At 42.8% G+C, this 27290-nt stretch overlaps 2 protein-coding genes across 2 annotated transcripts; one reads left to right on the top strand and one right to left on the bottom strand.

Moving 5' to 3' along the window:
• Positions 1-4115: 4115 nt before the first annotated feature.
• Positions 4116-16110, top strand: LOC126994039 (40S ribosomal protein SA-like). Its single transcript, XM_050853281.1, has 3 exons — positions 4116-4228; positions 13758-13893; positions 15833-16110. Exons 2-3 carry the CDS (start codon positions 13761-13763, stop codon positions 16093-16095), a joined length of 396 nt encoding a protein of 131 aa, XP_050709238.1. The 5' UTR covers positions 4116-4228; positions 13758-13760; the 3' UTR covers positions 16096-16110.
• A 2386-nt stretch (positions 16111-18496) lies between these two features.
• Positions 18497-21957, bottom strand: LOC126994034 (piggyBac transposable element-derived protein 2-like). Its single transcript, XM_050853280.1, has 3 exons — positions 21570-21957; positions 19090-20447; positions 18497-18716 (listed from the first exon to the last, which is right to left on the bottom strand). Exons 1-3 carry the CDS (start codon positions 21573-21575, stop codon positions 18497-18499), a joined length of 1584 nt encoding a protein of 527 aa, XP_050709237.1. The 5' UTR covers positions 21576-21957.
• Between the last annotated feature and the right edge of the window lie 5333 nt (positions 21958-27290).

Genomic DNA, 27290 nt, shown 5'->3' with positions numbered 1-27290 from the left:
TTAGGCCTACTACATATACTACATAATAATACCTACAACATAAAATACCCGCCAAGGCAAGGGAAAATTCGGTACAATTAATGAACAACTGGCACCTAAATTAAAATTATTGTTGCACATTCACCTTTTTCTCCTCACCCGTACGTCAGCTGGCCACCACCGGGGGTGTCAACAGCAACAATCCACTACACATGCAATAACACTAGCTGGCAAGTACACACTCACACCAGCATACAATTTACAGACACTCACTGCACAGAGTGCACCCTCGTGCTCACAGCATTCTAACCAGTTAAATTAGGTTAGATTACACTAGGTTAGTTTGGTTTTAGTTAGGTTGGTTTTAGTTAGGTTAGTTTTAGTTAGTTTAGGTTTAGTTACATCAGCAGGAATGGGTATGAGCGTGAGGGTGCACTCTGCGTAATGAGTGCCCAATTTACGTAGGTATACCATCCAAACCCGCACTCACACACAAGAAATAACCACTCACACGTACTCACACACCTATATAGATGTGTATTGATCTAGAAAAAAATGTACACACTGAGACACATATGTTTCGCCCCGTACTGTACTACAGCACACAAAACACATCCACACACATCATACTAGCTGTTAGTATTAGATGCAAACGGCAGGTCAGAGCAACAAGGAAATCACCAAAGACGGGGGAGGGCAAGAGCGATCTTACTGTACACATGTTCTTGTTGTGTATTTGCTGGGGCCCGTGAAGGCTGTGGTACCACAGCCTCTAGGTTGTGCCCCAAAGGTGCAAGTAGCAGGTGGATGACTGTTTGACGAGTTAATTGTTCCGTTTTCTTGAGAAAGGTTCTGGCGAGTTTTAGGATCTTGAAGGCCAGGCCAGAGTCTTGGTTACCACTCAGGTCAGATACTGTGAGTCTGTGGATGTGGAGTGAGGCCAGTGAGTGGAGGATGGTTCGGGGTTTTTTCCCTCCAAAAACCGCTTGATCTTGATTTTACAGGAGACTCAACAGCTTCCCCTTGAGTCAGGCCTTTGGAACGGCAACTCCTGTAAAGAAAAGTAGGTAAATTTATCGCAGAGGTCAGAATAGGATTTGGGGGTTGAAACTATTTTTTCCTGATAGATTTCGATGTGCTCTTTATGAATTTGATAATTTTTTCACCTCCCCGGTACTGGTACCGCGGTACCTGCCCACCCCTAGGCCAGCATCCATTCCCTCTCCGTTCTTGCAATCCTCCCATTTACATCCCAGCCCATCTCACTCATCATCTCCGTCCTTTCTCTCCGGTACCTCCCACACACCAGTAGTATCACATGCGTGGCAGCGCGACAGTTTCATCCACAGTTTTCCACACCCCTGTCACACATCTGACACTTGCTCTTGCTGTACAGGTGACCCGTTGGAGAGTCAGGCCTTCGTATCGGCACACCCTGTAAAAATAAAACAACACAAGCAGTATCCATTACAAATCTTCCAATTCCCTATTTCTTGCACACCACATCTTTTCCAGAAAACTCTTCATGGCTTCTATAATTCTATAATTTGCTTCATCACTCAGTCCCAGCAGCAGCAGCATCCATTCCCTCTCTGTCCTTGCAATCCTCCCATTCACATCCCAGCCCATCTCACTCAGTGCCACCCTCATCATCTCCGTCCTTTCTCCCCGGTACCTCCCACACACCAGTATCACATGCACGGCAGTTTCATCCACACCCCTGTCACACATCTGACACACTTTGCTGCGGGACTCAGACCACCTGTAGTTTCTTGCATTCACATTCATACACTGCGCTCGAGCTTGGAAGAGAAGATCACCACCCAGGCTTCCATCATACCAGCTGACACACTGCGGGGCTTCCTTTTCCCTGTATCATTCCAAAGTAGTCTTTCGCTCCATCACATGCTTCCACCTCCTCAGACCGTCACCTTTCACTGCACTGTCTATCTCTTTCTTCCACTTTCTCACATTCCATTCTAGACCCTCACTATTTCTGTCAGTCACCTCCCATTCAAAGAAACGCCTAGCTCCCTTCCTCTCTGCTCACCCACCTGACTCGCATACCACTGTCACCAACCATTCTCATGCAGTTTTTAATCCATTTGCTCTCATGCACACTCCACAAGTAGACCTTCCGTGCCAATCTCGCGTGATCCATTCGTTCCAGTCTGACTTTGTATCTAAGGGTAGCCTTCCTAAATCTTTCCCTAAAGGTACTCCACCCCATATCACCCCTCAATGCTTCCACCGCTGCATACCTTGGTGCATTCAAAGCTAACCTACCGATCCTATTTTGCCCTACTTCCAATTTATCCATTTCCAACTCACTCCATGTATAATCACCTCCATCCCATACATCACACTCGGCACTGCTACACTCTTCCACACCTCTCTCAGCACATCATACTTACATGCTCTCATTCTTGGCCCTACTTCCCAGACGGCCCACCCATTGATTTACTAGGCTAATCTCATTCTTTGTCCTTTCACATCCGCTCGGACTCATCCATACACCCAGGTACTTGTATGTATCTGTTTGCCCTAGCTCTGTGTCTCCTAGCCTCCAGGTCCTATTTCTCTCATCTTCTGCCCCATTCACAACCATTATCTGACTTTTCTCACTACTATATTTCACTCCAAAATCTCTCCCATACTCATTTACCACATCTAATAGTTCCTGCAGTTCCTCCGCTGATTCACTCATGACTACCACATCATCTGCATATAGAAGCACACTTACCCTGTCTTCTCCCACTTTTACTCCTGCATTCTTTCTCCTCATCCTGGCTGCCAACTCCTCAGTGTACAGACTGAAGAGAGTTGGAGACAGGATGCAGCCCTGCCTAACACCTCTTTCACTCCTCACCCACTCTGTCTCTAATGCTCCTAACCTATACCTGGCTCTCGTATCCACATACATGCATGCTCCTAATGATTCGCACTATCTTATCACTCAAACCTACTTTCTCCAGTACCTTGCACATCACCTCCCTGTTCACTCTATCATACGCTTTCTCAATATCAAGAAACCCAAGATACAACGGACTTCCATTCTTTCTTTTCCTCTCTATCATCTCATTTACCACATGCATATTGTCCTCTGCCCTCCTGTCTGTGCGAAAACCATTCTGCTCCTCACCCAGCACTCTCTCTCTTTCAATCCACTTACACAGCCTTTCATTCAACGCAGCACAGAAAATCTTTCCCACCGTATTCGCCAGGGCTATCGGCCTATAATTCTTCAGCTCTTTCTTACTCTTATGTCCTCCCTTGTGTATCAGAGTCACTCTGCATTCGTTCCATTCCCGAGGCACTCTCTCATTCTCCCATACAGTGCTACCTACACGTGTATTAATAGTTGTATAATCACACTCTGTCCTGCCTGGGGGTTGGGATGGCATGTTCCTCCCTTCTCCCTTGTTGTTTACCTGCAACAATAAACTATCAATCAGTTGAATAGCTCAGTCATCCTGTCTATCACCACCTCACCTCCATTCTTATACAATTCATACGGGATCTCATCCAGCCCTGCTGCCTTGCAATTCTTCTGCTTCTTCAAACATACCTCGACTTCCTCTCTGCAAATTCTCTCATTCAGCTCATCCGCATCCTTCCTCTCAAGCGTTACACATCCCTCTCTCACCTCAAAAATTTCACCCACCCCTCCAATCTCTTCCCAGAAACCTTTTATACACTCTTTCATTCTATCTGTGTTCCTGATATCCTCACCATTTACTTTTAGGCACTCCACGGTTTCACTATCAGTCACACTTTCACCCCTCAAGAATTTATACCATTCACGCCCACCTTCTAGGCCTTTTTCTTTCAGAGCCTCAATCACACTCCTCTCACACCTGACCTTGGCCTCCCTAATCTTCCATTTAGTGACCCTCTGTTGCCTTACATACTCTGACCATGTATTCTGATATTCATTCTCTGCCTCAATGTTTTCATGGTCACCTGTACAGCAAGAGCTAGAGCATTTAGCAGCTCCTGCGTTATTAATGTGACTGGCATAAGTATTGTTTTGTACATGTCAAAAAGATCGGAAAATAATGTAACTTGTGCAATCATGTTAATTTATTTGACTTATCAATTCCCTAAGTATAATATTATACACTTCTATTTATAGCAAATATCAGATCTCTAGCGTATTTTGTTTACTAATGTAGCGCAGTTTGGTAACGCCCCGTTGGTAACACTGCTGCCTTCTTCATGCGTGTCTCCAGTCGACCGCTCAGCCGCCGTGAGTTCTTGTAGTTTTTCGATCATAACTTAGCCATTACATTAGTGTGGACTTAATCAGTTCACCATCTGAGCCACAAATGTTTGTGTTTGAAGTAGTACACCTAATAATAGTAATTGTGATCGTGATTATCGGGATAATTCCAGATATATCTTCTCGGCAGCACGTAAACAAACCCAGGCGCCGTGACTCGCGCCCCGTACCATGTGAAGGGGTGGGCCAGTATCCAACCATTTCTTCTGTGCATACGTGCAGCAACTTTTTAATAGTAAAATTAGTAAATGTCGTAAACAGTTTGCTGACTGATACCTGAAACTCAGGAAGCTGCTATCGTATCTAAGGCAACAGAGGATTTTTCAGTAGCATGTCTTTAATTATCTTCATCCATCTGTTACTTTAGTAAAGGCTTACGAGGCTAATCCAGTTTCATTAATATATATTACTTTGTGACTTGTAAACTAGCATAACCCCTCCTGAGTATTCTACCCTCGATCTAAGGCGGCATCAACCCAAACAATTCCTGGTAAAAGTACAGAACTTCACCCGTGGCGCACTGGTGGACGAAACTTTTCCTGGGCGAATTCAGTGAGTTTGAAAGAAACGGCGGTAAAGATTTGATTTAGTATCGTGCCAATATTTCATTATCTACCTTATGAAACCTCACTAGTTCTTCATATATCTTTTCCATAAACGTTCTGCAATCATGGAAACGCTTTCAAAATACCATTCAGGGACTATTTATTGTTGAAAGTAGGGGATAATATTCACGAAAGCGTAACGCCTCCTTTGGCGGCGGCCGCGGCGGCGGTGCCGCCGCTGCAGGCGCTAAATAGCTCACAGAGGGTTTAGGGTGGGGGAGCATATTTAAACTACTTCAACCGAGCTTTACGACCTTATAACGGCAGGGCTTCGCCCCCTCGACCCCCCCCCCTTCTAACCAGGGGGGCTGCGCCTACCTCTTAACCCCCCAACATGTACATGCGACTTATTTCTGCGAGGAGGTATATCTCGCAACACCGGCCTCACCACCGCTGCCGGAGGAGGCTGCGCTTTCGTATGCTTACCTATGAATTCTTACCTATGAATGGATAGTGGGGGAATAAGAAATGACTTCTTTTGGTGTTCCCCACCTCTAAGACCTGTTAGCCTCATGCCCCTGATCCAAGTGCCTGTCATACCGCAATTTGAAACTGGCTATTGAATGGGCACATACCACATTATCTGAGAGCTTATTCCACGGGTCTATAACTCTAATGGCAAACCAGTTTCCCTTCATTGTGGTTCGCCAATGGTCTGGTTTACTCAGCTTGTAGGAGTGGCCCCGCAGTCGGTGAGTGTTGAGTTGAAAGAAGCTGGTGAGGGGGACGTCCTCGTAGCCATGCAGGAGCTTGTATGTCTGGATCATGTCACCCCTCACTCTTCTCTCTTGTAGCGTCTGGAGGCCAAGGTGCTTACAGCACTCTTCGTATGGCAGCTGGGCAATGCCTGGTACTAGCTCTGTTGCCCTTCTCTGCACCCTCTCCAAGGCCTGGATGTCCTTTGCCAGGTATGGAGACCACGCTTGGGCCCCGTAGTCCAAGATGGGCCGGACTAGAGAGAGATATAGCGGCAGCAAGATGGTCTTATCCAGCACACTGAAGTTGCGTTTGATGATGCCCAGTCTGCTGTTCGCTTTAGCAGCCACCATTGCCACGTGACTGGATGATTTGAGGTTATTGGCCACTATAATGCCAAGGTCCTTTTCCTGGTCCGACTCCTCCAACTTGACGCCATTCAGCTGGTATCCCCTAATTTCAACAATAAATAGTCCTTGAATTCTATTTTCAAAGCATTTCCATGCTTGTTGAAAGTTTGTAGAAAAGATACATGAAGAGCTAGTGAGATTTCTTAAGGTAGGTAATGACCGAACCGAAATGGCTGTTTCTCTTGCAAAACCTCAACTTTTTTCACCCTCCATCCCCCTCAGCCCCAGAAACCATTGACTTTCGATGAAACAAGTAGCCAGTTGATACAAATCCGACATCTCCCAGAAAAAAAATATTTTTGTTTCTACAGATGAGTCGCAGCAGCAAATTATCTGTGAAATAATTGTTTTCTGCATCTAATATTACCACTGACGCTTCACCATGCTCCAAGTTGCCAGTTCTTGCTATCACCAAGACTCCTCCACAAATTGCCAGAGTGGGTGGTGAGTGCTGACTCAGTGGAAACATTTGAATCCAGGCTGGACAAATTTTGGAAAGACCAGGCTCAAAAATTTAACTAAGGCACAAATCACCTCACACAGCCAACATACAGTTGTTGTGGCTACCAGACTGGAGCCACTGGCCCACTAGGGCCTCTTCCAGGGAATCTTCTGAGAGTATCTGCGAGTAAGTACTATGCCCGAGGAAGCTGGTTCCATTTAAATATCAAAAGTGCCTTCAACCTAACCTATTTTTATGTAACCCTCAACCCCTAACTTGAGGGGATGGGCTTCCTCTGTTTGACTGCCCACACCTTCTATGGAGAATTCACCCCACAACTCTGCCTGCACATACTCAAAGTTTGCATTCAAGTATCAAAATTATATGACTCCAACCTAACCTAGCATGACAACCTCTAATTCCTTACAGAAGGGAGAGGCTTCACCCCCACCTTGCTATGGAGGGCTACTAAGAATTTTATATACATAGTACAGGTAACTCGATTTATGCAAGTTTGGTTTACGTGTTTTTTGAATAACGCGGGGTCCCAAATCCAAATAAATGTTTAATTTACACATTTTTTTCACTTATACGCGATATTTTATGGAGTGGCCACCAGATGTCTCACGCAACTGGACTCACACGGCGCCACGGCCACACAGCTGAGCTCAGTTCTTCCCATGCGCCACTTGAACAATAATACAGTACCCATGCTGCCACGCTACACAACAATAGGGATGGGCAAGTACCGGTACAAACGGTAAAGCTATACGATACGGTACTGGTACCAGACTGCTCGGTACCGGCACCAATACTAGCCAGTCGCTCATGGTGTCCCTCATTTCTTCCTCACGTGATTGAGGCTGAGACTGAGTGCCTGAGTGGACATCTCGGTGATCTGGATATTCTCTCTCTCTCCACTGAATGAAGTGAATATTTATTTTTCGATGGAAACCTTCCTCGTTTGACTTGCATTGTTTTAGATTTACGCGACCTCTTCAAAGACACACTACTCGCGTAAATCGAGTTACCTGTAGCTACTAGGTAGGTATATAATTTTGTCACCGTCACTCACACAGGCAATCCATAAAAAGCAAAAATTACAATGGCATGTACCTGTATTTATTTGCCAAGCAGTCGTCAAAATACAAGCACCCAATATAAAAGCAGTTAAAAGCAAAAAATATAAAGTGGCATTAAAAGGGTACAAAATGAGAGCATTCACTAAGTAGTTCCAGAGGTGTCATGTCTCCATTAGAGTACCGGTCCCAGCATGTGTGTAGACGGGCCTGCACAGTCCTGTCATTTTTCCGCAGTATGTGGTGCAGTTTTCTGTCTGAAACCAACTTAAAAGTTACCATCCACATTTTCCACTTCATTTTTTAGAAGACTTACTAACACAAAATGGTTACTGGTTTTTGCCAACAGCTCTGTTGAGGCGATTGTGCCAGCCTCTTATGTCATTGTTAGTCCTTACTGTGCGCTGGTAAACTGTCCAGGAAGCTGGGGGGAATGTTGAGGATGTGATCCACTGACTATGGATGTATGTGACAAATGTAATTAAGTTGGCAGTAAATGTTGTCCTTGGGGCCATGGCGGGTGCTGACCAGAGCCCCGCAACGCCCCAACAATTTTTTTTACGCTCTAATTATTGTTTGCAAGAGATGCCACAACGCCCACACATTCACTGTGGATGGGGAAAGGCTTGCCTACACTGGCGTTAGCATAGATAATGTAATATTGCAGAAAACAAGGTAAAACATTCTTGGGGCGGCGGGGCAAGGCGGGCAGTTTGATGGAACCCGTAACATTTTTTTGTTTTTATGGCTATAATATATCCTTCCTGCACTTGTTTCATATATCCACGTGTGCGCAGGCATAAAGGGCTGATGTGGGCATACGGACATGAGCTTAAGTAGCTCCGTTTGTGAGATAAAGATATATATTCTCAGGGTGGGTGTGGTGGCGGCGGCGCAGCTGAAATGTAACCCGTAACATATTTTTGTTTTTTATGGCTATAACATATCGTCCCTGCACTCATTTCATATATATACGTCTGCGCGGGCGTGGAAAGCTGTCGTGGGCTTATGGGCGTGATCTTAAGTAGCTTCGTTTGTGCTGATGATATATTAACCCTTTCATTGCTAAATGCTCGCAGTGAGTGTTAGGTGTATTTGCTGGTGGTGCTAAGCTCCACCCGCACTCAAATCTCCCGTATATGAAAGTGTTCCAACACTAATTCTCACAACACAGGATTGCCAATTGAGTGGGTTCTTCACTAAATTTAGTGGAAAATCATATCAGCCCAGCACGGCAAATCTACGGACGAGTAACTGGTGGATGTTCTTGCCCAATATAGTGGCATTTTTGCATAGCTTCACCTATCACCTGACTGATTCTTTCACCAAATAGTTGTAAATATTGCAGTTGGCAATACTCCCTTGCCAGAATCTGAAGGAGAGATGTCCGCAGTTCTCTCAATATGGTTGATCATCCCGCATGCATTGATGTAAGTGTTAAAATTCAACGTTCCCTGAACGTGCATGTACGTTTGCAAGGGAGGCATACATATCCGACTCCTATAGATCTGGACCTCCTCTTTCCAATGGTGTTTTTGGTTTATAGCTGTGATGAATAGTTTTTGAGATACAGAGGTTAAAAGGGACCCCCCATTGGGCTGCCTGACTGCCTGAGGGGATAGTCGCGTCCACACCACTCACAAGGAAAGGGTTAAATGCGGTAGGCGAAAGCTGGGTTTACGGATCCGTAGACTCAACCTACACCATATCCGGGTTTTTCCCATATCTGGGTCTATAAACCCAGATACCAGAGGGTTTACTGTATTTTCTATTCATATGAGGCAAAATTCGGTTAATATGTAGGAGTAGGCATGGTCTGTGAAGCACAAGGGACGATTATTCTATATTGTTTATACCTCAGTGTATGCAAATTAATCTATTGAGCTTCGGAAATGGTTTAGAACATTTTTTTTTTTTTTTTTTTTACGTCGTTGCCTGTTGCACCGGTAGGCATCTTCCTGGTGGGGCCTGATGGTCTGCCCAAGGCTTCTTCCAGGTGGGGCCTGATGGTCGGCCCAGCCCGTTCTGGCGCAGGCGAGTGTTTATAGTGGCGCCATCTTGCATTGGCTCATGCTGCCTCCCGGAACTCGTTCTTGATTCGCTTGGACGGCTTTCTCTAGAGTCCGGGTTGATGGGTGGTCTTCAGGCAGCATGTGGGTAGTTTTAAGCTACTCGGCGGTGACTGAAAAATCCGAGTGGTAGCGTGAGATTGAACCCGTCGTCCATCACGCGGCGAATGTGGGCCCAGTACGCTACCAGTTCGGCCACCGCTCAAAGGGTGGGGGGGGTCAAGTGAAAAGGCATATACATACATTTGTTTTGGTGGCGGTGGCGGCCATTGGGAGGTGAGCAGTGTTGCCAACGATCTGGTTAGCGATGGTATGCATGGTTAGCAATGGTATGCTTGGTTAGTGATTAGCCCACGCACGTGAGACCAGGTTCATCACGCGTGGTTATTAATATTTTTTTTTTAGAACACGCAGCCCAACGGCTGCCGTGCTGAGGGCCGGGTATAGTATTAGGTAAAGGTGCAAGTTTATGAAAAATAATAACCATGTGTGGTGGACCTGGTCTCACATGTGTGGGCTACTCGCTAACCAATCGTTGGATCATTGGCAACACTGCTCACCTCCCAATGGCCGCTTCCACCACTGCCAAAAACTATCTCCACTACAAAAGTAGTCATATTTTACCCATGACAACATAATTTGTCTTGATAATAATATGCCTACTCCTGCTACATTTTTACCCAAAATTCTTTCTTATTTCTTTAACCCGTAAAGCATGGGCTTGTTTTGCCGTGCCTGTCCTCCCATGCGGGCATATTCAAGCAAAAACATACCTCATCTCAACCTTTTATATTTTCACTTCTAATTACCTCAGGTGACTGAATGAGGTATCATTGTAAAGTACATACCTTTAACTGTCCTTTGATGTTAAGTTGAAGACTATGTAACTCTTGCTAGAGCGAGTATGGAATATTAAATTAGGATCACTGAAAACACATTATGATAGACATTACTACTTTCAATTTTACTATCACAGAATTTCACTCAATTAAGTGAATCATACACCATTGAAATATTACCAGTGTGTGTATGAATGAAAACAAAGATAAGCACATACTTTGATGTAACTCTAGGATGTCTCGTGGATCATTTATAAATAAAAACAAAAAATCTGGATAGGCTACTCTTTAGCCCATTACTGTCGCTCGAGGCACAAAAACAGTCCCTCCACCAAGTTTGTATCCCACATTTGGCGATGGTAGGTGCTCCTATTGCTAATAGAATGTGAGCAGTTTTTGAGAAAATGTCAGAACATTGCTGTATGGGGAGAACCAATTTCACATTATATCACTGCCTGTCAGGAGTTAAAAGATAGATTTTGTTGGTTGTGTAAAATTGGTATAGATAAGAATAGAAGAGAAAGTTAAGTTTCATTGTGTTAAGATAGCTTGACTGCTGTCCTCACAGCTGTAACCCAATAATTTTCTTTTGCTTGATTTTTCAGGAAACTAGTAGGACACTGCCTTCTTCCTTGCTATTACTGCTTTTAACACAAGAACAATGCTGTACCATGATTTACAAATACCTGGAATGAATTTTAAAGGTGTTTACAGTAATTAGTACAGGTAACTTGATTCTTTAGTATTGCGTCCTTGAAGAGGTCGTGTATATCTAAAACAATGTAAATCAAACAAGAGGTAGGTTTCTGTCGAAAAATATATATTCACTTCATTTAGTGGAGAGAGAGAGAGAGAGAGAGAGAGAGAGAGAGAGAGAATATCCATATCACTGAATTATACACTCAGGCACTCAGTCTCGGCTTCACTCGTGTGAGGAAGAAATGAGGGACACCATGAGCGACTGGCTAGTATAGGCGCACCTAACAATACCATAGCCGATCCAGGATTCAGGACGTTTCCTAAGTTATAGAAGGTAATGTTATACATGTATTTCGTAAAGAATACTTATAACCAAAAACTAGCTAAAATTATGAGTATTCTTTTTTTTTAACAACATTCAATAAACAACAGAACAATAATTTGAAAATACATATAGCTACCGTTGCCAGATTGTCGTACTCAGAGCATAGTATTTAACGTTTTTTGACGCCTAACTATTGCCAAGAAACATCAGAATCTTGCTCTTTTAACGATAACTATAAATTAGTTTTGTTTTTGGAGCCCAAAAGACAGTTTTGAGGCAGGAAGTCGGGAAATGTAATAGGCTGAGTCTGACAATCTGGCAATAATCTCCGGCCGAGGCAGCAGCAGCCTGCCATATTGCAGGTATCAGATACCTAAAATAGCATACTTTTACTGCGTAAAGCAGGTGATGTCACTTATTTTGACTTCGTGAGCTTTCATATTTATCTATTTGTGTATATTTCATGGTGGCAAAACTTAAATTACTAGTTTCATTTTTACTAGTGACATGAATATGTGACTGTTTATCACAATAGAATTTCACTCTAATAAGTGAATCAGACTCCACAGAAATATTACCTGTGTGTGTATGAATGAATACAAAGATAAGCACATACTTTGGTTTAACTCTAGGATGTCTCGTGGATCATTAGTAAATAAAAACAAAATATCCGGCTTAGCTACTCTTTAGCCATTACCTTGAATGGCACCCAAAAAACAGTCCCTCCGCCAAGGTTGTACCCCACATTTGGTAATGTTAGGTGCGCCTATTGGCACTGGTACCATACTATATAGCTGGTACCGTTAGTACTGGTACCGGTACCTGCCACTCCTATTGTTGAGTAGCGTGGCAGTGTGGGTACTGTATTATTGTTCAAGTGACGTGCGGGAAGAACTGAGCTCAGCTGTGTGGCCGCGGCACCGTGTGAGTCCAGTTGTGTGAGACCTCTTGTGGCCACTCCCTAAAATATCGCGTATAAGTGGAAAAAACGTGTAAATTAAACATTTATTTGGATTTTGGACCCTGTGTTATTTTAAAAACGCGTAAATCGAGTTACCTGTACCTCAAAAATTGCCGACCATGTGATGATATAATGTGGAAGTCCTCTGTAGTTGAAGTGGCTATTTCCCTTCCTTCCTTCTTAGAGGAAACAAGGGGTGATTAATGAAGGAGGAGGAAGTCATTGACTTTTTTTGTCATGGAAACAAGTAAATGACCCTCAAAGGGGAAAAGAGTGGAGAGAGAGGGCAAGGGTACAGTAATTCATTCACTAGTTTTTTTTATTTATTTTTTTTTTTTTTTACTGCATAGGAGACTGCTCAAGGGCAACAAAAAGTACGGAGAAAAACAAAAGCCCGCTACTCACTGCTCCCATAATAGACAAAAGTAAAGAGTGGCCAAAAGAGGTCAATTTTGGGTGGAGAGGTGTCTTGATACACTCCTTGAAGGAGGTCAAGCTATAGGTTGGAGGAAATGCAGACGAAGGAAGGCTGTTCCAGAGTTTACCAGTGTAAGGGATGAAAGTGTGAGGATGCTGGTTAACTCTTGCCTAAGGGGTTTGGACAGTATAGGGGTGAGCTAGAGTAGAAAGTCGAATCAGGGAGTGTGGAATGTTAACACTTATGTCAGTGCGTGTGTGATGATCAGCCATATTGAGGGAACTGTGGACATCTTTTCTTCAGATTCTGGCAAGGGAGCATTGCCAACTGCAATATTTACAACTATTTGGTCAAAGAATCAGTCTGTGATAGGTGAAGGTATGCAAAAATGCCGCTATATTGCGCAAGAACATCCACCAGTTACTCGTCCGTAGATTTGCCTCGCTGAGCTGATATGATCACCAAATTTAGTGAAGAATCCACTTAATTGGCAATCCTGTGTTGTGAGAATTAGTGTTGGAACACTCATACGCGGGAGATTTGAGTGCAGGTGGAGGTTGCAGTGGGCGTTTAGCACCACCAGCAAATAAGGCTAATTCCTGCTGCAAGCATTGAGCAATGAAAGGGTTAAGAAGTAAAAGACTGTCAGTATGAGGAGGGGAGTTGATGAGACGAAGAGCCTTTTTCTACTTTGTCCAAGAGACCTGTGTGAGTGGAGCCCCCTCCACACAAGTGATGCATACTCCATACGAGGGCGGACAAGGCCCCTGTATATGGACAGCATCTATGCGGGGGAGAAAAACTGGCGGAGACGATACAGAACGCCCAACCTCGAGCAAGCTGATTTAGTGAGAGAGGAGGTTTTTCGAGATCCATCTCTTATTTATTAATGTTAAGTGTGTAACTTGGGTTTACTCACCTTACAAAGTCTTAATTCATGATTCATTTCTCAGATCATGTCTGGAGGCCTTAGTGTGATGAGCCTTGAGGAGAATGATGTGACCCGCTTCCTGGCTGCGGGCACTCATCTCGGGGCCAATAATGTCAACTTCCAGATGGAGCAGTATGTCTACAAGCGCCGCCAAGATGGTAGGTTCCTCACATTTTCACTAGTTATCATTTTGAAAGAGCACATTCCTGTTTGCTACATAACTTTGCATTCATATTCCCCCAGTCATCTAATATTACTTCCCCTCTTATATTTCATCAGCTACTTGTTCATTTGTCCCTAAAGTTTTAACTTCAATTGTGGCGCTCCCTGCTGGATTGAGACAAGTGACACGCACAAGAAAATTGCGATTGAAGTTTGGTGAGCATTGCTGATATTTGCCGAGAAAATCTGAGCGGAAGTGAGGCAAGTGACACGCAGGAGAAAATGAGCATATGGATACTGTATTAATTTAGGTGATCATGGTTGTTTCACGCATTCTTTTGCCACGGTTTACCCTATGTATGCAGACGCATGTTCTTCCCGCAGATAACGCTTCTCTTTTGCCAACTTTTTCTTCTGCATTTTCTCCTAGCCTTGTGAACACCATGTATGCAGAGGGTGAGGCAACACCGTCATCACTTGAAAGTCTCTCCACCATGGAACCAAATAAATGAGAACAAAAAAGGAGTGGGCGAGCATAGTCTAGTGTAGAGAGAGAATAATGGGGAGTAAGTCTCGTCTTGCAGATGTGGGGAGGTAGAGTGAGTGAAACCAATTGTGCCCGCTGATTGGCTGGGAGAGTCGATTAACTTTGAGCTGCCGTGAGCTGATTGGTTTATCACCCCTCGGAGCTTTGCCTCACTACCACCCAGAGTCTGATCCCACTGTTTCTGTACCTCTCCTTGTCACTTGTATGAAAAAATCAACCATAATGCCAACACTTCTTTGAGTCATAGTCTGAAAAGCTGCTTTAGAACGCCTGAATAGTTGGTCGATGCGAGGCAAGTGATATCTCAAGATCAACCCCCATGTTCCGTACCTCTTCAGCAGGGAATGCCACAATTATTTTCTTTTTACTCTCCCTGTTAGCTGGAAAGTATGTGCACACCCAGGATTATTTTGCTAATACCATATTCATCATCAACACTGCTCTAGAACTTTTCCATTTTTAACCCCTTGTTACCAGATTTCTGAATGTTTGCTGTGAAACCAATGTTGTACATGTATACAACATAATTATAATAGGGTGTATGGAGCCTTTCTGAAAGTTGGTTCGGCATATATTGGTGAGCACTCATGTTGTAGCTTATGGCATCCGTGCAGTGATGTCATGCCACCCTCTATGGCTCAGTTAGAAAGCACGAATGCCTAGTACTTACATTTGTTTGTATGGCCCTGATGTGTTAAAGATATAACAAGATGACAAACGATGGCCGGAATTGTTTATGGGTTAAAAGAAACACAATAACTGAGGTCAGTGACCTGCAATAGGGCGCCATAACACTCGATAGTAGGTGACGCATCGTGTGTCGATGGTCCCTTGATTACTCTTTTTATCGATGTTAAACATAGCATGTTAAACTCTTGGATTCCATTTCATCTATTCCTGAAAATGGAAAGTTTTAATGCAGCAAAAGCAAATTCAGTTCCAGTTTTTTGATAACTTCCTATGAAAAACTTTTCATTATTAGGAATGTTAGGCTCTTTTTTGTCATTAGTTTGTGTTGGAAGGTGAAGAATTGATGTAAGCAAAATAGTTTGCAGCTATTTAAGTTATATTAGATTGCTTTAGAAATTTGATTACTAGCAATAACACCTTGTCAGTCATGGTACAGCCTGCACCAAAATTCAAATTTTGAGTCAAACTAATTTTTCAAGTGAATGAACAAAATAAAAGGAAACTTTTTAGGGTTCTGTGTACTATTTTCTGTCCTAAGATATGAACCTAATAGCTACCATGAATTTCTTAGGTTTGATTAAATTAATTATACATAATATTTTCTCATTTGTTTGTTAGGTACATCATCAGGCCATTATCTGTTCAGTCGCAAGGATGTATAGTGTTAGGAATGGACTTTTAATCATAAACTTTTCCAGGTGTTTATATCATCCACCTGCGCAAGACTTATGAGAAGATTCTGCTGGCTGCCCGAGCTATTGCAGCCATAGAAAATCCTGCAGATGTCTATGTGATCTCCTCACGCCCCATGGGACAGCGTGCTGTGCTGAAGTTTGCAAGGTACACTGGTGCCACACCCATTGCTGGCCGCTTCACCCCTGGAGCCTTCACTAACCAAATTCAGGTGGGCCAAAAATTTTGTAATTGTGAAAGTATGCAGGCTAACTTTGTTCTAGGATAAGGATGTGGTTCTGAATAACTTGGCATACGTATTATCTAGTGGAAATAGTTGCCAGATTCCTACACTCGCCCTTTGACTAAATAAGAGCGGGAATAGTTCAAACGTGTGGCGCGAAAAAATCCTGATTACTGGAAAGATCGCCGCCTCTTCAGACGTGGCGATGAGATCATTCATGAACGTTCACGGTGTTTTAAGGGTTAAGTAAGGAGTTGACGTTTCAAATCATTCGCCATGGGTAGAGCAGCTGTATGTTTACACATTTTTTGTGCTTCCTACTAAGCTTACCACTAGATCTAACAGATGCCATTTGGCTAGGCAAATGGCACCCCACAACAATAGCCTCCTCACAGTATTCCTGCAGCTTGGTTAAGGAATGAGTTGACATTTCAAATAATTTGCTGTGGGTAGAGCAGCGGTTTGGTTAAGCAAGCAAGGTATTCTGGGCCTGGGTGTGCTTAGGAAGGGCCATTACTAAAAATGTTTGGAGCAGACATGTGAATGTTTTGTTCCTCTCCATCCCACACTTCTTTTTACATTTGTTTCGCATAATTTTCATTCCATGGCTGTTTTCTGGGATGGAAGCGTTACCCTGTTCCTCAGCCTATTCATATATGGGTATCTGTATTTTCTTCTATGAACATGACTTGCAGTTGGCAAGAGCTCATGTATGTGCAGGCCCTTCTTACCAAGCTTACTGCTAAATCCAACAGATGTCAGTTGGCTTGCAAAATGGCACTCCACAACAACAGCCCCCTCATAACATTTGTGCAGCTAGATTAAGGGGAGGTTACAGTAGTTACTTGGGAGGTGACACTCATTCTTTTCAGATTCTTATGAATTTGGGTATGTGTACGTCTTTATACCATTAACCCTTTCTATACGGCGACGGCGACGGCGGCGTCCTGAAGCGCCCAGTACAATATACGGCGACGTCGGCGTCCTGACGGCGAAGCCTATGTTGGCGTCTTTATTACATTTAGACATTTAGTTTTAGTTGGTACTGAGTGATCCCGTATTCTGTTCTGACTGTACTTAGAGACTCCGTATATGATACGGTGTCTTATTTGACTTTCAGTGTTATTATAGTGTAATAATGTAATTGTGTCTTGCACACATTTGTACTTGACAGTAACAATCAATTCTAACAGAAAAAAAATGAGAAAGAAGTGATATATGTGTATGTGTGGGAGTTCTTGAGTTCCTCTTCCTTTGAGTTGCCAAGTGGCTGGATAGTGAGTGCTTATCTCACCACCCCCTCGGCCCAAGGACGCAGCCTCCCTTTCATCCTCCCGCTGTCTCTGTTCTCTTTCATTCTTCCTTCCTTCCTTCCTCCCTTCCTTCTACCTCCTACCTCCCCCTCAAGGGTGTGTGTGTGTGTGTGTGTGAAAGAGAGAGAGAGAGATGCGTGCTCTCCCTCTTTCTCCCTCCCCCCCCCCTCTCTATCTCCCTCCCTCTCCCTTCATATCCCAGTAGCCTTTCGTGTGTGTGTGTGTGTGAGAGAGAAAGAGAGAGAGAGAGGGGGGGTGGGTTGGAGGCGCCTCTTCAACAAGTTTCAACTTGCTGTTCCTCGACCCTTCCCTTCCTTTCTAACCATTGAGAGAGAGGCGCCTCTTCAACAAGTTTCAACTTGCTGTTCCTCGACTCTTCCCTTCCTTTCTAACCATCTAATCTATGTGTGTGTGTGTGTGTGAGAGAGATGCTAATCTCTCACAAATTTCTCTGTATATTTATGCTTACATCTCAAAATTATCAAATAATTTGTTTCTCTGTGTGCACCATTTAATTTTGCAATTTTCTGATACATGATGATTAAGTTGAAATTATGGCTGAAAACTTGTTATAATTAGAAGCGACTTTTGAAATTTGGCGCGCGTGGCTAGCCCGGATACGAGGTGGGGTGCCGTTTTCACCCGGTCGTAGTGAAGGGGTTAACCCTTTACCGGGCACTCATAGAAATACTTAAAAATTCAAGTTTTTGATCATAGACCATGAAACTAGATCTGCTTCTAAGACATTTTTACTGATGAACATTTTTTGAAAATTTTCATTATAAGTTTGGAAAATGAGGATAATGAAGTGTCCAAATATAGTAACCTGCCGGCCTCTGGTAAAAAAATGATTTTGCTCAAGTGATCATTTATGTACTACTGCCCGTCTGTGGTACAAAAATTTACATCATTATGCAATATTGAAAAGGTTGAAACATACACAGAATGAAGCTCAGACATTGTATTATATGAAAATATAAGAAAAATATAACCAGGACCATGAACATTGACATTTACTGACCATTTTCCACTGAAATACTGTATAATAATAAGGACCCTGAGCAACAGATGTCCATCCTGATGTCCATTACACAACCAAAGTTACCTCCCCTGTCACCACAGTGTCCACCAACCTATGCCACAGCCTCATGGTAATTCACAAAGCAGTTCCTTTCACCATTGAGGCATAGGTGGACCTTACAGACCATGCAAACAAAGTTTGAGCGAATTATGTGTCCCTTCTTGCTGCAGAGCTTGCAGGTCTGTCGGGTCTGGTAGAGGGGAACATGGAACAGGGTCTTATCAAAACGCATCGCGGCATCTGGAGTTGGGCTACGCTGACCTCTGATGCGCCTTGGGAGTTCGAAGTTGTCAGTGATGTTCCCAGGGAATGTGTCAGTCGAGCTCCTTGACCGCCGGTGTAGTAGTGCAGGCTTCTGGCTGCTGAGAGACTTGGATATCTGCAACCGGAACTCCTTCAGGGAGAGGCCCCTCGTTTCCCCGAGAGAGCTGCAATCACGCCTATAGCATAGCCAGGCGTTGCACACAGACAGGTCCAGACAGTAGGCGAAGAGCCTCATGTACCACCTCTTTGCTTTCATGGGGGTTTTGTAGAGGTGGACAAGCATGTCACTCTTGTCGATGCCCCCCATGTTTGCATTGTATGACTTGATGACACTGGGGCAGTCCACCTCTTCCTTCTTCTTGGTCTCCTTGAGTACCGCACTTGGTGACAGGGTTTACCCCTATGTCAGTGGACAGTACAGTGACAATGTTGTTGTCTTTCCACCGAACAGCCAGGATACCATCATCACTAGTTGTGTAAGAGTATACTCCCCGAGGTACAGACTTCTTTTTCATCTCCTGGATGGACTTCACTGGAGGCTTGCCAACACGGGCCTCCCTGGCCGTGCCTGTGTACCTGCAGTTTTGGTCTCGGAGGTACCGTACAAGTTCCAGGCTGGTGAAATAGTTGTCAGCGAATATTGCAGAGGTGCAGGTGGAGGTCATGGTGCTGGCAAGGACTGTAACTACCTTGCTTGTGTCAGACAGTGTATTCTGCACTGGGCTGAGGGGGATACCGTGGGCTTGGAGTGTTGATTCCATCAATCCTTGATACAGTATCATATCGTGGACGAGCCCATCCTCGGACGCTCTCGAGAACAGTTTGAACCCCCACTTATCTGGTTTCAGCTGCAGGTACTGCCTCAGGTTCCCAGCAGTCTTCCCCTTGTAGCCCACCATAACCTCATCGATGGACTGCTTCGGAGTTTCAGGCTCTTTCCGACAGGCTTCGGTGATGGTGGTGAAGAGGGGGCGTACCTTGAAGAACCTGTCTACCGTGTCGGGAAGCTGAGTGTTGTCGTTGAAGTGGATGGTTCGTCGAAGTAGTCGAAAGCGTTTCGAGGACATGATGTCAGCCACTTGTGGTACTCTGGTGCCCATGGCCCAGTAATCATCCAGGGAGGGACACTGCACAATCCCCATGTAGAGCAGAATGGCCACGAAGTTAGAGATCTCATGTTCAGTGGTGGAGAAGGTTGTGGCAACATCTTTTTGAGTGGCATAGAGGTTGGTTTGATAGGTTATTTGCTTGATGAGCTGGATGGTAAAGAACCTGTGGAAGTATTGCTGGGGGGTCTCTGGATATGCAGGTGGATGGTGGTTATAAGTGGGCAGGGGGGGATTGCTGATGTCCTCCTCCTTCCAGGTTGTAGGCCTGAGTTGAAGGGCACTCTTTTTCCTGCGTTTAGTCTTGGCTGTGCCCTTGCTCCTGCCCTTCTTGTTGGCCTCCTCCTCCTCCTCCTCCTCCTCCTCTTCTTCTTCCTCTTCCTCCTCTCGGTTGTCATCCTCCTCTTCTTCCTCCCGAACCTCTTCCTCAAACAGTGGCGCAGCACACCTCCTCTTGGCGGGGGGTTCGTCGCTGGGGCCTGGTAAATCTGGGTCATGTGAGACAGGCACAAAATCAGGGTCTTGGTCGTCTTTCTCTTCCAACGAATCATCGTCACTGATGTTTGGGTCCAGAGGAATTAGTATATTCTGCTGGGCCTTGCTTCTTCTGGGGTAGAACATGCGACAATCAAGCTGGAAAGAGAGAGAATAACATTAGAAACTTTGTCGTGAACTTAAAAAGGGCATAATTTTCCCCTGAACAATGAATTGCAATAAAAAGTGGTCGTAAGTCCCCCATGAAAAATTAGTTCCGTCAAAATTTGGACATAGGTTCACCATGAACAATGAATTTCAAAAGAAATTGGACAGATTCACCATGAACAATGAATTCTAAGAAAAATTGGGGAGAGGTTCGCCATGAACAATGAATTTTAAGAAAAATTGGGCATAGGTTCACCATAAACAATGAGTTCCAAGAAAAATTGGGCATAGGTTCACCATGAACAATGACTTTTAAGAAAAATAGGGCATAGGTTCACCATGAACAATGAACTCCAAGAAAAACTGGGCATAGGTTCACCATGAACAATGAATTTTAAGAAAAATAGGGCATAGGTTCACCATGAACAATGAATTCCAAGAAAAATTGGGCATAGGTTCACCATGAACAATGAATTCCTAGGAAAATTGGGCGTAGGTTCACCTCAACAACAACAACAAAATAACAGGGCATAGGTGCACCATGAAAAATGAATTCCAGCAAAAATTGGGCATAGAGTCACAAGGAAATAGGAAATTCTTGCTGTAACACTAATATATCACAAACACTCCAGCATATGCCTCACAATAACAAACAAATATGTTGAAATCACTAAAAAATAGGAAATATTATTCTTTTTTCACTGTGCACCTATGAAAAGTAATAAACTGTTGATACAGTTAGTCATTAACCAAAGTATGTCCATGTGGCAAGCCAATTTTTGTGTCTATAATAAAAATTATTGGTTACATGGACCTTTAAATATTAAAAGTTATATGTAAACAATAACAAACCAATTTTATCCCTTACCGGGCAAAGTGATCATATTTAGTCAACTGATGAAATCAAAGTTTATAGCTAAACGGGCGAAGTGACCATATGTAGTCAACTACCGCTTTCAAAAACTATAGGCTACCGGGCGCTTGTTCAAAAATGATCACCCCTGTTTTCACTGATGTTTTTCACAAATTTCTGCATTTCCTATGCAAATGATGCACATGTCAGGTTAAAGTACAACTATTCAACTGTATCATATCAGGGTATCATCTACTTACCGACATTATGAAGAGAGAGGGGGCCGTGGGCGTCGGGACAACTAGCGCAGAAATCCTCCTTTCGTCGTGTCTGAAGAGCAACTGAGCTTTGAGTCCCAGGACAGCCAATGAGAGAGGCACAGGCGACTATGACGTCACCCCCGCTGGTAGCCAGAGACTTGGTGATTGGCTCAAGCTCGATGACGTATTGGTTTGTGCTCCGAGAGACTCTGTGGGCGCCATTTTCGACGCCTATTTTAATGCTCATATATGGCTCCTTGCCCGGTAAAGGGTTAAGGTGGAAAATCAAACTCATGCGACGCCCAATGATGTTTTAACCCGTACAGTGTCGTCTTGTGTCATCGATAGGGGTCATGCCAGGTTGCACTTTTTTCATATTTTTTTTATTTGCCCCTAAAAAAAAAAAAAAAAATACAAATTATTTGATATATATATATATATATATATATATATATATATATATATATATATATATATATATATATATATATATATATATATATATATATATATATAATATTTGTATACAGGGAGTCCTTGATTTGCAGGATAGATGCGTTCTAGAAGGGACCGTGCAATGTAAGGGTGATCACCCCCAGTACTGGAGTAAACTGGGTAATTATTGAAAATCACTCCGCACCTCCAAAATACGATATTACGCCTCCATATTGTACTTAAAGGACGAAATACATGTCCCTTATCCATAATGTGATAATAATTACCGAAAACTGTACATACTCTATGTTAAAGGATGGGAGTTGATTGAGTAAACCTCTGTCCCTTTGGAGTACTACCACATGTTGGAGAATCCAATGGGCGCTTGGGAGCCATGGTTAATTGGTGGTAAGTTGGTAACACACTGAACGAACGGGGAGAGAGACGCTACCACAGCCGTGCGTGGCGGTAAACACAGCGGGTGTCGGGAAACACCTAGTGACGCCTGGTGGCTGCATTACTGAACTAAATCAGCCGCGCGAAACTTGATTTTCTTGAAATCATGTTATTTTAAGGAATCTGTGTAATAAGAGGAAAAAACCCTATTTTTTGACACTGCTATTTTGAATTCATGCAATCTAAAGTCGTGAAAATCAAGGACTCCCTATATATATATATATATATATATATATATATATATATATATATATATATATATTATTTATATGCGAGGAATGGAACCCTAGATTGTTCGTTGTCTAATTTTTCTTCGTCTCAGAGCTAACGATGATACACCAGGAAAGGGAAATTTATCTTTAAAAGATTTTCGAGCCTATATTCTTTCCATTATAAACACTTCTCACTACCCTAAAGTGTGAGTAATGTGTAAGTACTTCTTTACATCACAAAAACCTCAAAAAATAAACAGGAATTGTAAGTACAAGAAAATGATTGGATGCGCATCAGGCAACACCGCTTGCTTCAAGGCCGTCTGTACTACAACCGTAGTTCACAAAGTTCAACAAAACACTATGAAGCTTCCGACGATAAGTTTTCATTTCCGATTACTCTGAACCGTAATTTACAATTCCACATGCCTTACTTATTATAGAATCAAGGAGTAATTATCTAGAAGAAAGTAAGTTACTTTCCTGTACAGGTAACTCGATTTACGCGGGTATTGTGTCCTTGAAGAGGTGGCGTAAATCAAAAACAATGTAAGTCAAACAAGAAGTAGGTTTGTACCTTTATTGCCTACTGTATCACTCTGACTCCTCTCCCTCTCGAGGTTCCTCCTCTGGCTGCCCTGCCTTTCCCCTCGTGGTAGCACAGCAGCGAGGGTGGTGTTGTTGTTTTTGAGTAGTGTGGTAGCATGGGTACTGTATTTGTTGTTCAAGTGGTGTGTGGGAAGAACTGAGCTCAGTTGTGTGGCCGCGGCGCCGTGTGAGTCCAGTTGCGTGAGACATCTGGTGGCCACTCCATAAAATATCACGTATAAGTGAAAAAAACGTGTAAATTACACATTTATTTGGATTTTGGACACCGCGTTATTTCAAAAACGCTTAAACCAAACTCGCATAAATCGAGAGTTACCTGTATAATGATTTTTGTTGGAATGCGGACAGATGTACAGAAAGACCCTTTAATATCCATTTAAAAATACGATGAGTTGTCAAATTATTCCTCTTTACTGTCAATGAACAATGTTACATACACAAGCAAAAATAAAGGGCGTATAAGCCCTCAAAAGAGCTTGTGTATATATAGGTACTATACACTTCCCTAAGAGGTACGTATGTGTACGTACTAAGCACTATGAGTTAATCTTTTGCAACCATATTTTTTCATATTCCCCTATGATATTTTTACACAGGTAACAAAACAGTGTGACCTACCATTGGTGTTATTTTCGTTAAGATTTTTTGCATAACTTTTGCCACAATTTTTGTTTTGAGTTTTTGCATATGTGCCAAAAATTTCTTATTAATGGAAAAGCATTAAAAAGAAAACTGCATACTTTATATTAGTTAAAATTCCTTTAGGGGTTACTTTGTGGATTTTTCGGGAAATCTGCAAATAGTGTACCCTCATTTATTTTATTTTATATATTTTTTATTATTATTTTTGTACGTCTTAGCCTATAGCACTGGTAGGCTTTCTTGAGGGACCTGGTGGTTGGCCCGAGCCTGTCTTGGTGTAGGCAAGTGTTTATAGTGGTGCCAGCTATTCTTGGTTCATGCTGCCCCTTGGAGCTCAATCTTGATTTTCTCTGAACAGTTCCTCTAGAGTCCAGGTTGATGGGTGGTCTTCAGGATGGCATGTGGGTAGTCTGAGGCCACTCGGCGGTGACTTGAAAAATCCTAGGTGGTAGCGGCGGAGTCAAACTCGCGTCATCCAGAAAGCGGTGGATGACCAGACTGCCACAACAATCACTCAGCCACCACCTCCCCAATCAGGGGACAGGTGTACTTTTGATCAAAATCTCCAGACAGTATCAGGAGGGTAATATAGTAAAACCTGAGAACTTGATTCATTCCTGGAGGCTGTTCAAGTTCATAAAAGTTTGAGTTCAGGCAATTTTGTCCATAAGAAACAATAGAAAGTGAATTAATCCATTCCTGGACCCCCCAAAATACCCATGTCAACTCCTAAAACTTGCAACTTAAGCTAGAAAAACACTCATAAATGCCCATATCTATCAGTACTTAAAACAATGAAAAATAATAATAGTAGCCAAAAACAATAATAAAAATAATTATAAATTCACTGAAATGAAAGATCAGACTGCTAATGCTTAGTGATAAGTTCCTTTTTCACTTTAATTGTAGCTTTTTCAATCTCCTCCGAGCCCTTTCGGCCTCAACATGCTTCTTGGGCTTCGTGGTAAATGCACAGGGATGTTACTGAAACAAAACACCCAAAACATGAACGAGAATACAAACTAAGTCACACGGGGATGCCTTATGAACGAGAGTACAAAATGAACTGGACAATAAACAAAATGTCGCATAATGCTTACCTGAATTGATATCACGTGAACATGTCCTGGTTTCTTTGAATTTGAACATTTGTGTAACACTCAAATATACTATTAAGTAAATAGAATTTCACCAATGGCACAAATGCTGTAGAATTTTTGTGTTTTTGAATTTTATATATAAATTCAAAGATTACTGCGAATTTTTCTTCCAGTGCGAATATACAAGTTAAGCTATGGTCACACTTGCTATTGTTAACGCTAGCCTGGCTTTTGTTTTCGCTGGCTTGCCAGTGATACCCGTGGCAGTCTGGTCACATCACATGCAGATTCCGCTAGCTAGCGGATCATATCTTAACAACACTAGCCGTTATGGAGGAAGCACTTCTTGGATTAGCTCTGTCCACAATTACTCTTTCCACTTGTTTTGTAGCCAGTGAGGACTTAAAGAAGAAAAGAAAAGTGAAACGAAAGTGGATAAGACCATGGCTGGCAAGTGTGTTCGCTCTTGCTCTTGCTGTACATGGGACCCGTTGGAAAGTCACCCAGGTCAAATGAGAACTGAATAATATATTTCCATTAAAGAAAAAAAATACATTTGGAAATTTTCTTGTATTGTCGTCTAGCTTTTTTATTACGCATTTAAAGTACCTCCCCCAAAAAAGAAATGGAATATTTTTTGATTGCATGTATGCTGAATAAACGATAGTTTTTTATTCCCTTCCAATCGGCTACTGCTATCGCTAGCAGTACGGCCAGTGAAAACGGTCCGTATCGATAGCTCAGAGCAGCCGGTATCAATAGCTTGTGCAGCGCAAATGGCTGGCCGATCAAGCCGTACTGCTGGATCCAGCGATATCAGTAGCTAGTGTGACTGCACTTTAAAGAGCAGTTCTGTATGGTACAGGCGTCATTAGCTGCGTTCGAGTTCCAAGAAATATTAGAGCCCTGGATCAAAATTTTCTTGAAAAATTTTTTTGGATTCAAAGTTATTCGAGTTCTGTAATTGTCCCCAGAAGGTGGGAGTTTTCATGTTCACCAATGAAGAAAGGGCTGTTTTGTTTATGTTATCAGCTTAATAGCTGCTTGTTGTTATGATCCATTTTTTATTACTCAGTGCATGTTTTATTATCTGATTTTTCATAGAAAGAAACATACATTAGTAAATAATTTGCATGGTATGTTATGCTTAAGGACTTGAAGGTGAAAAAGTAAATGTGGAGGCCATTGTGAGCACCCAAGAGTAAGTGAAATTTAACCAAGAAGTTTCTGTTCCACTCACCATGCATTTCTCAGGCGCATCTGGCCTTTTTTTGCCGACGCAATACAGGTAACTCGATTTACGCGAGTATTGTGTCCTTGAAGAGGTCGCATAAATCAAAAACAATGTAAATCAAACAAGAGGAAGGTTTCTATTGAAAAATAAATATTCACTTCATTCAGTGGAGAGAGAGAGAGTGAATATCCATATCACCGAGATATCCACTCAGGCACTCATTCTCAGCCTCACTCGTGTGAGAAAGAAATGAGGACACCATGAACGACTTAGCTAGTATTGGTACCGGTGCAGCAGTCTGGTACCGGTACTGCATCACATAACTGGTACCATTAGTACCGGTACTGGTACCAGTACCTCCCCACCCCTACTGTTGAGTAGCGTGGGTACTGTATTGTTATTCAAGTGGGGCGCAGGAAGAACTGAGCTCAGCTGTGTGGCCGCGGCGCCATGTGAGTCCAGTTGCGTGAGACATCTGGTGGCCACTCCATAAAATATCGTATAAATAAAATAAAATGTAAATTAAACATTTATTTGGATTTTTGGACCCATTATTTAAAAAACGATAAACCAACGTAAATCGAGTTACCTGCTCTACATTCCCGGATGTATTTTTACCCTCACAGATATAAGGCCCCTAATAAATTTAATATCAATGGCTACACAAAGACTTGTACTAGAACATGCGCAAAGAAAACGAGAGGAAAAAAAACAAGACAAACTTGTTTCAAGTCTCCGTCTATAGTATTGTAGACAATAAATCCTAAGTACCAACTCTTCCTCACTCGCTTGCTAAAATTTTGTGGGCAAATATTTTGCTTGAATATTTGTTTTGAAGCAGAATTTAGTGAGGATTCTTATGGTTTTCTCAAAATCCTCATACGGCTATTAGTTCCCGAGTTACACCAAGAAAACTGTATTTTTTTTTTATTTTTAAATCTACAAAGTTGACGCTCCTCATCTCCGCTCATCACTCCTCATCTACGCTCATTAGAAAGGTTGCCTATGTTACCATTAAGAAACTTATCCCAAC

This window comes from Eriocheir sinensis, unplaced genomic scaffold, assembly GCF_024679095.1.
Source record: "Eriocheir sinensis breed Jianghai 21 unplaced genomic scaffold, ASM2467909v1 Scaffold707, whole genome shotgun sequence".
NCBI lineage: Eukaryota > Metazoa > Arthropoda > Malacostraca > Decapoda > Varunidae > Eriocheir > Eriocheir sinensis.
The sequence above is the reverse complement of the archived record's forward strand: the minus strand, read 5'-3'. Positions and strand labels throughout refer to the sequence as shown.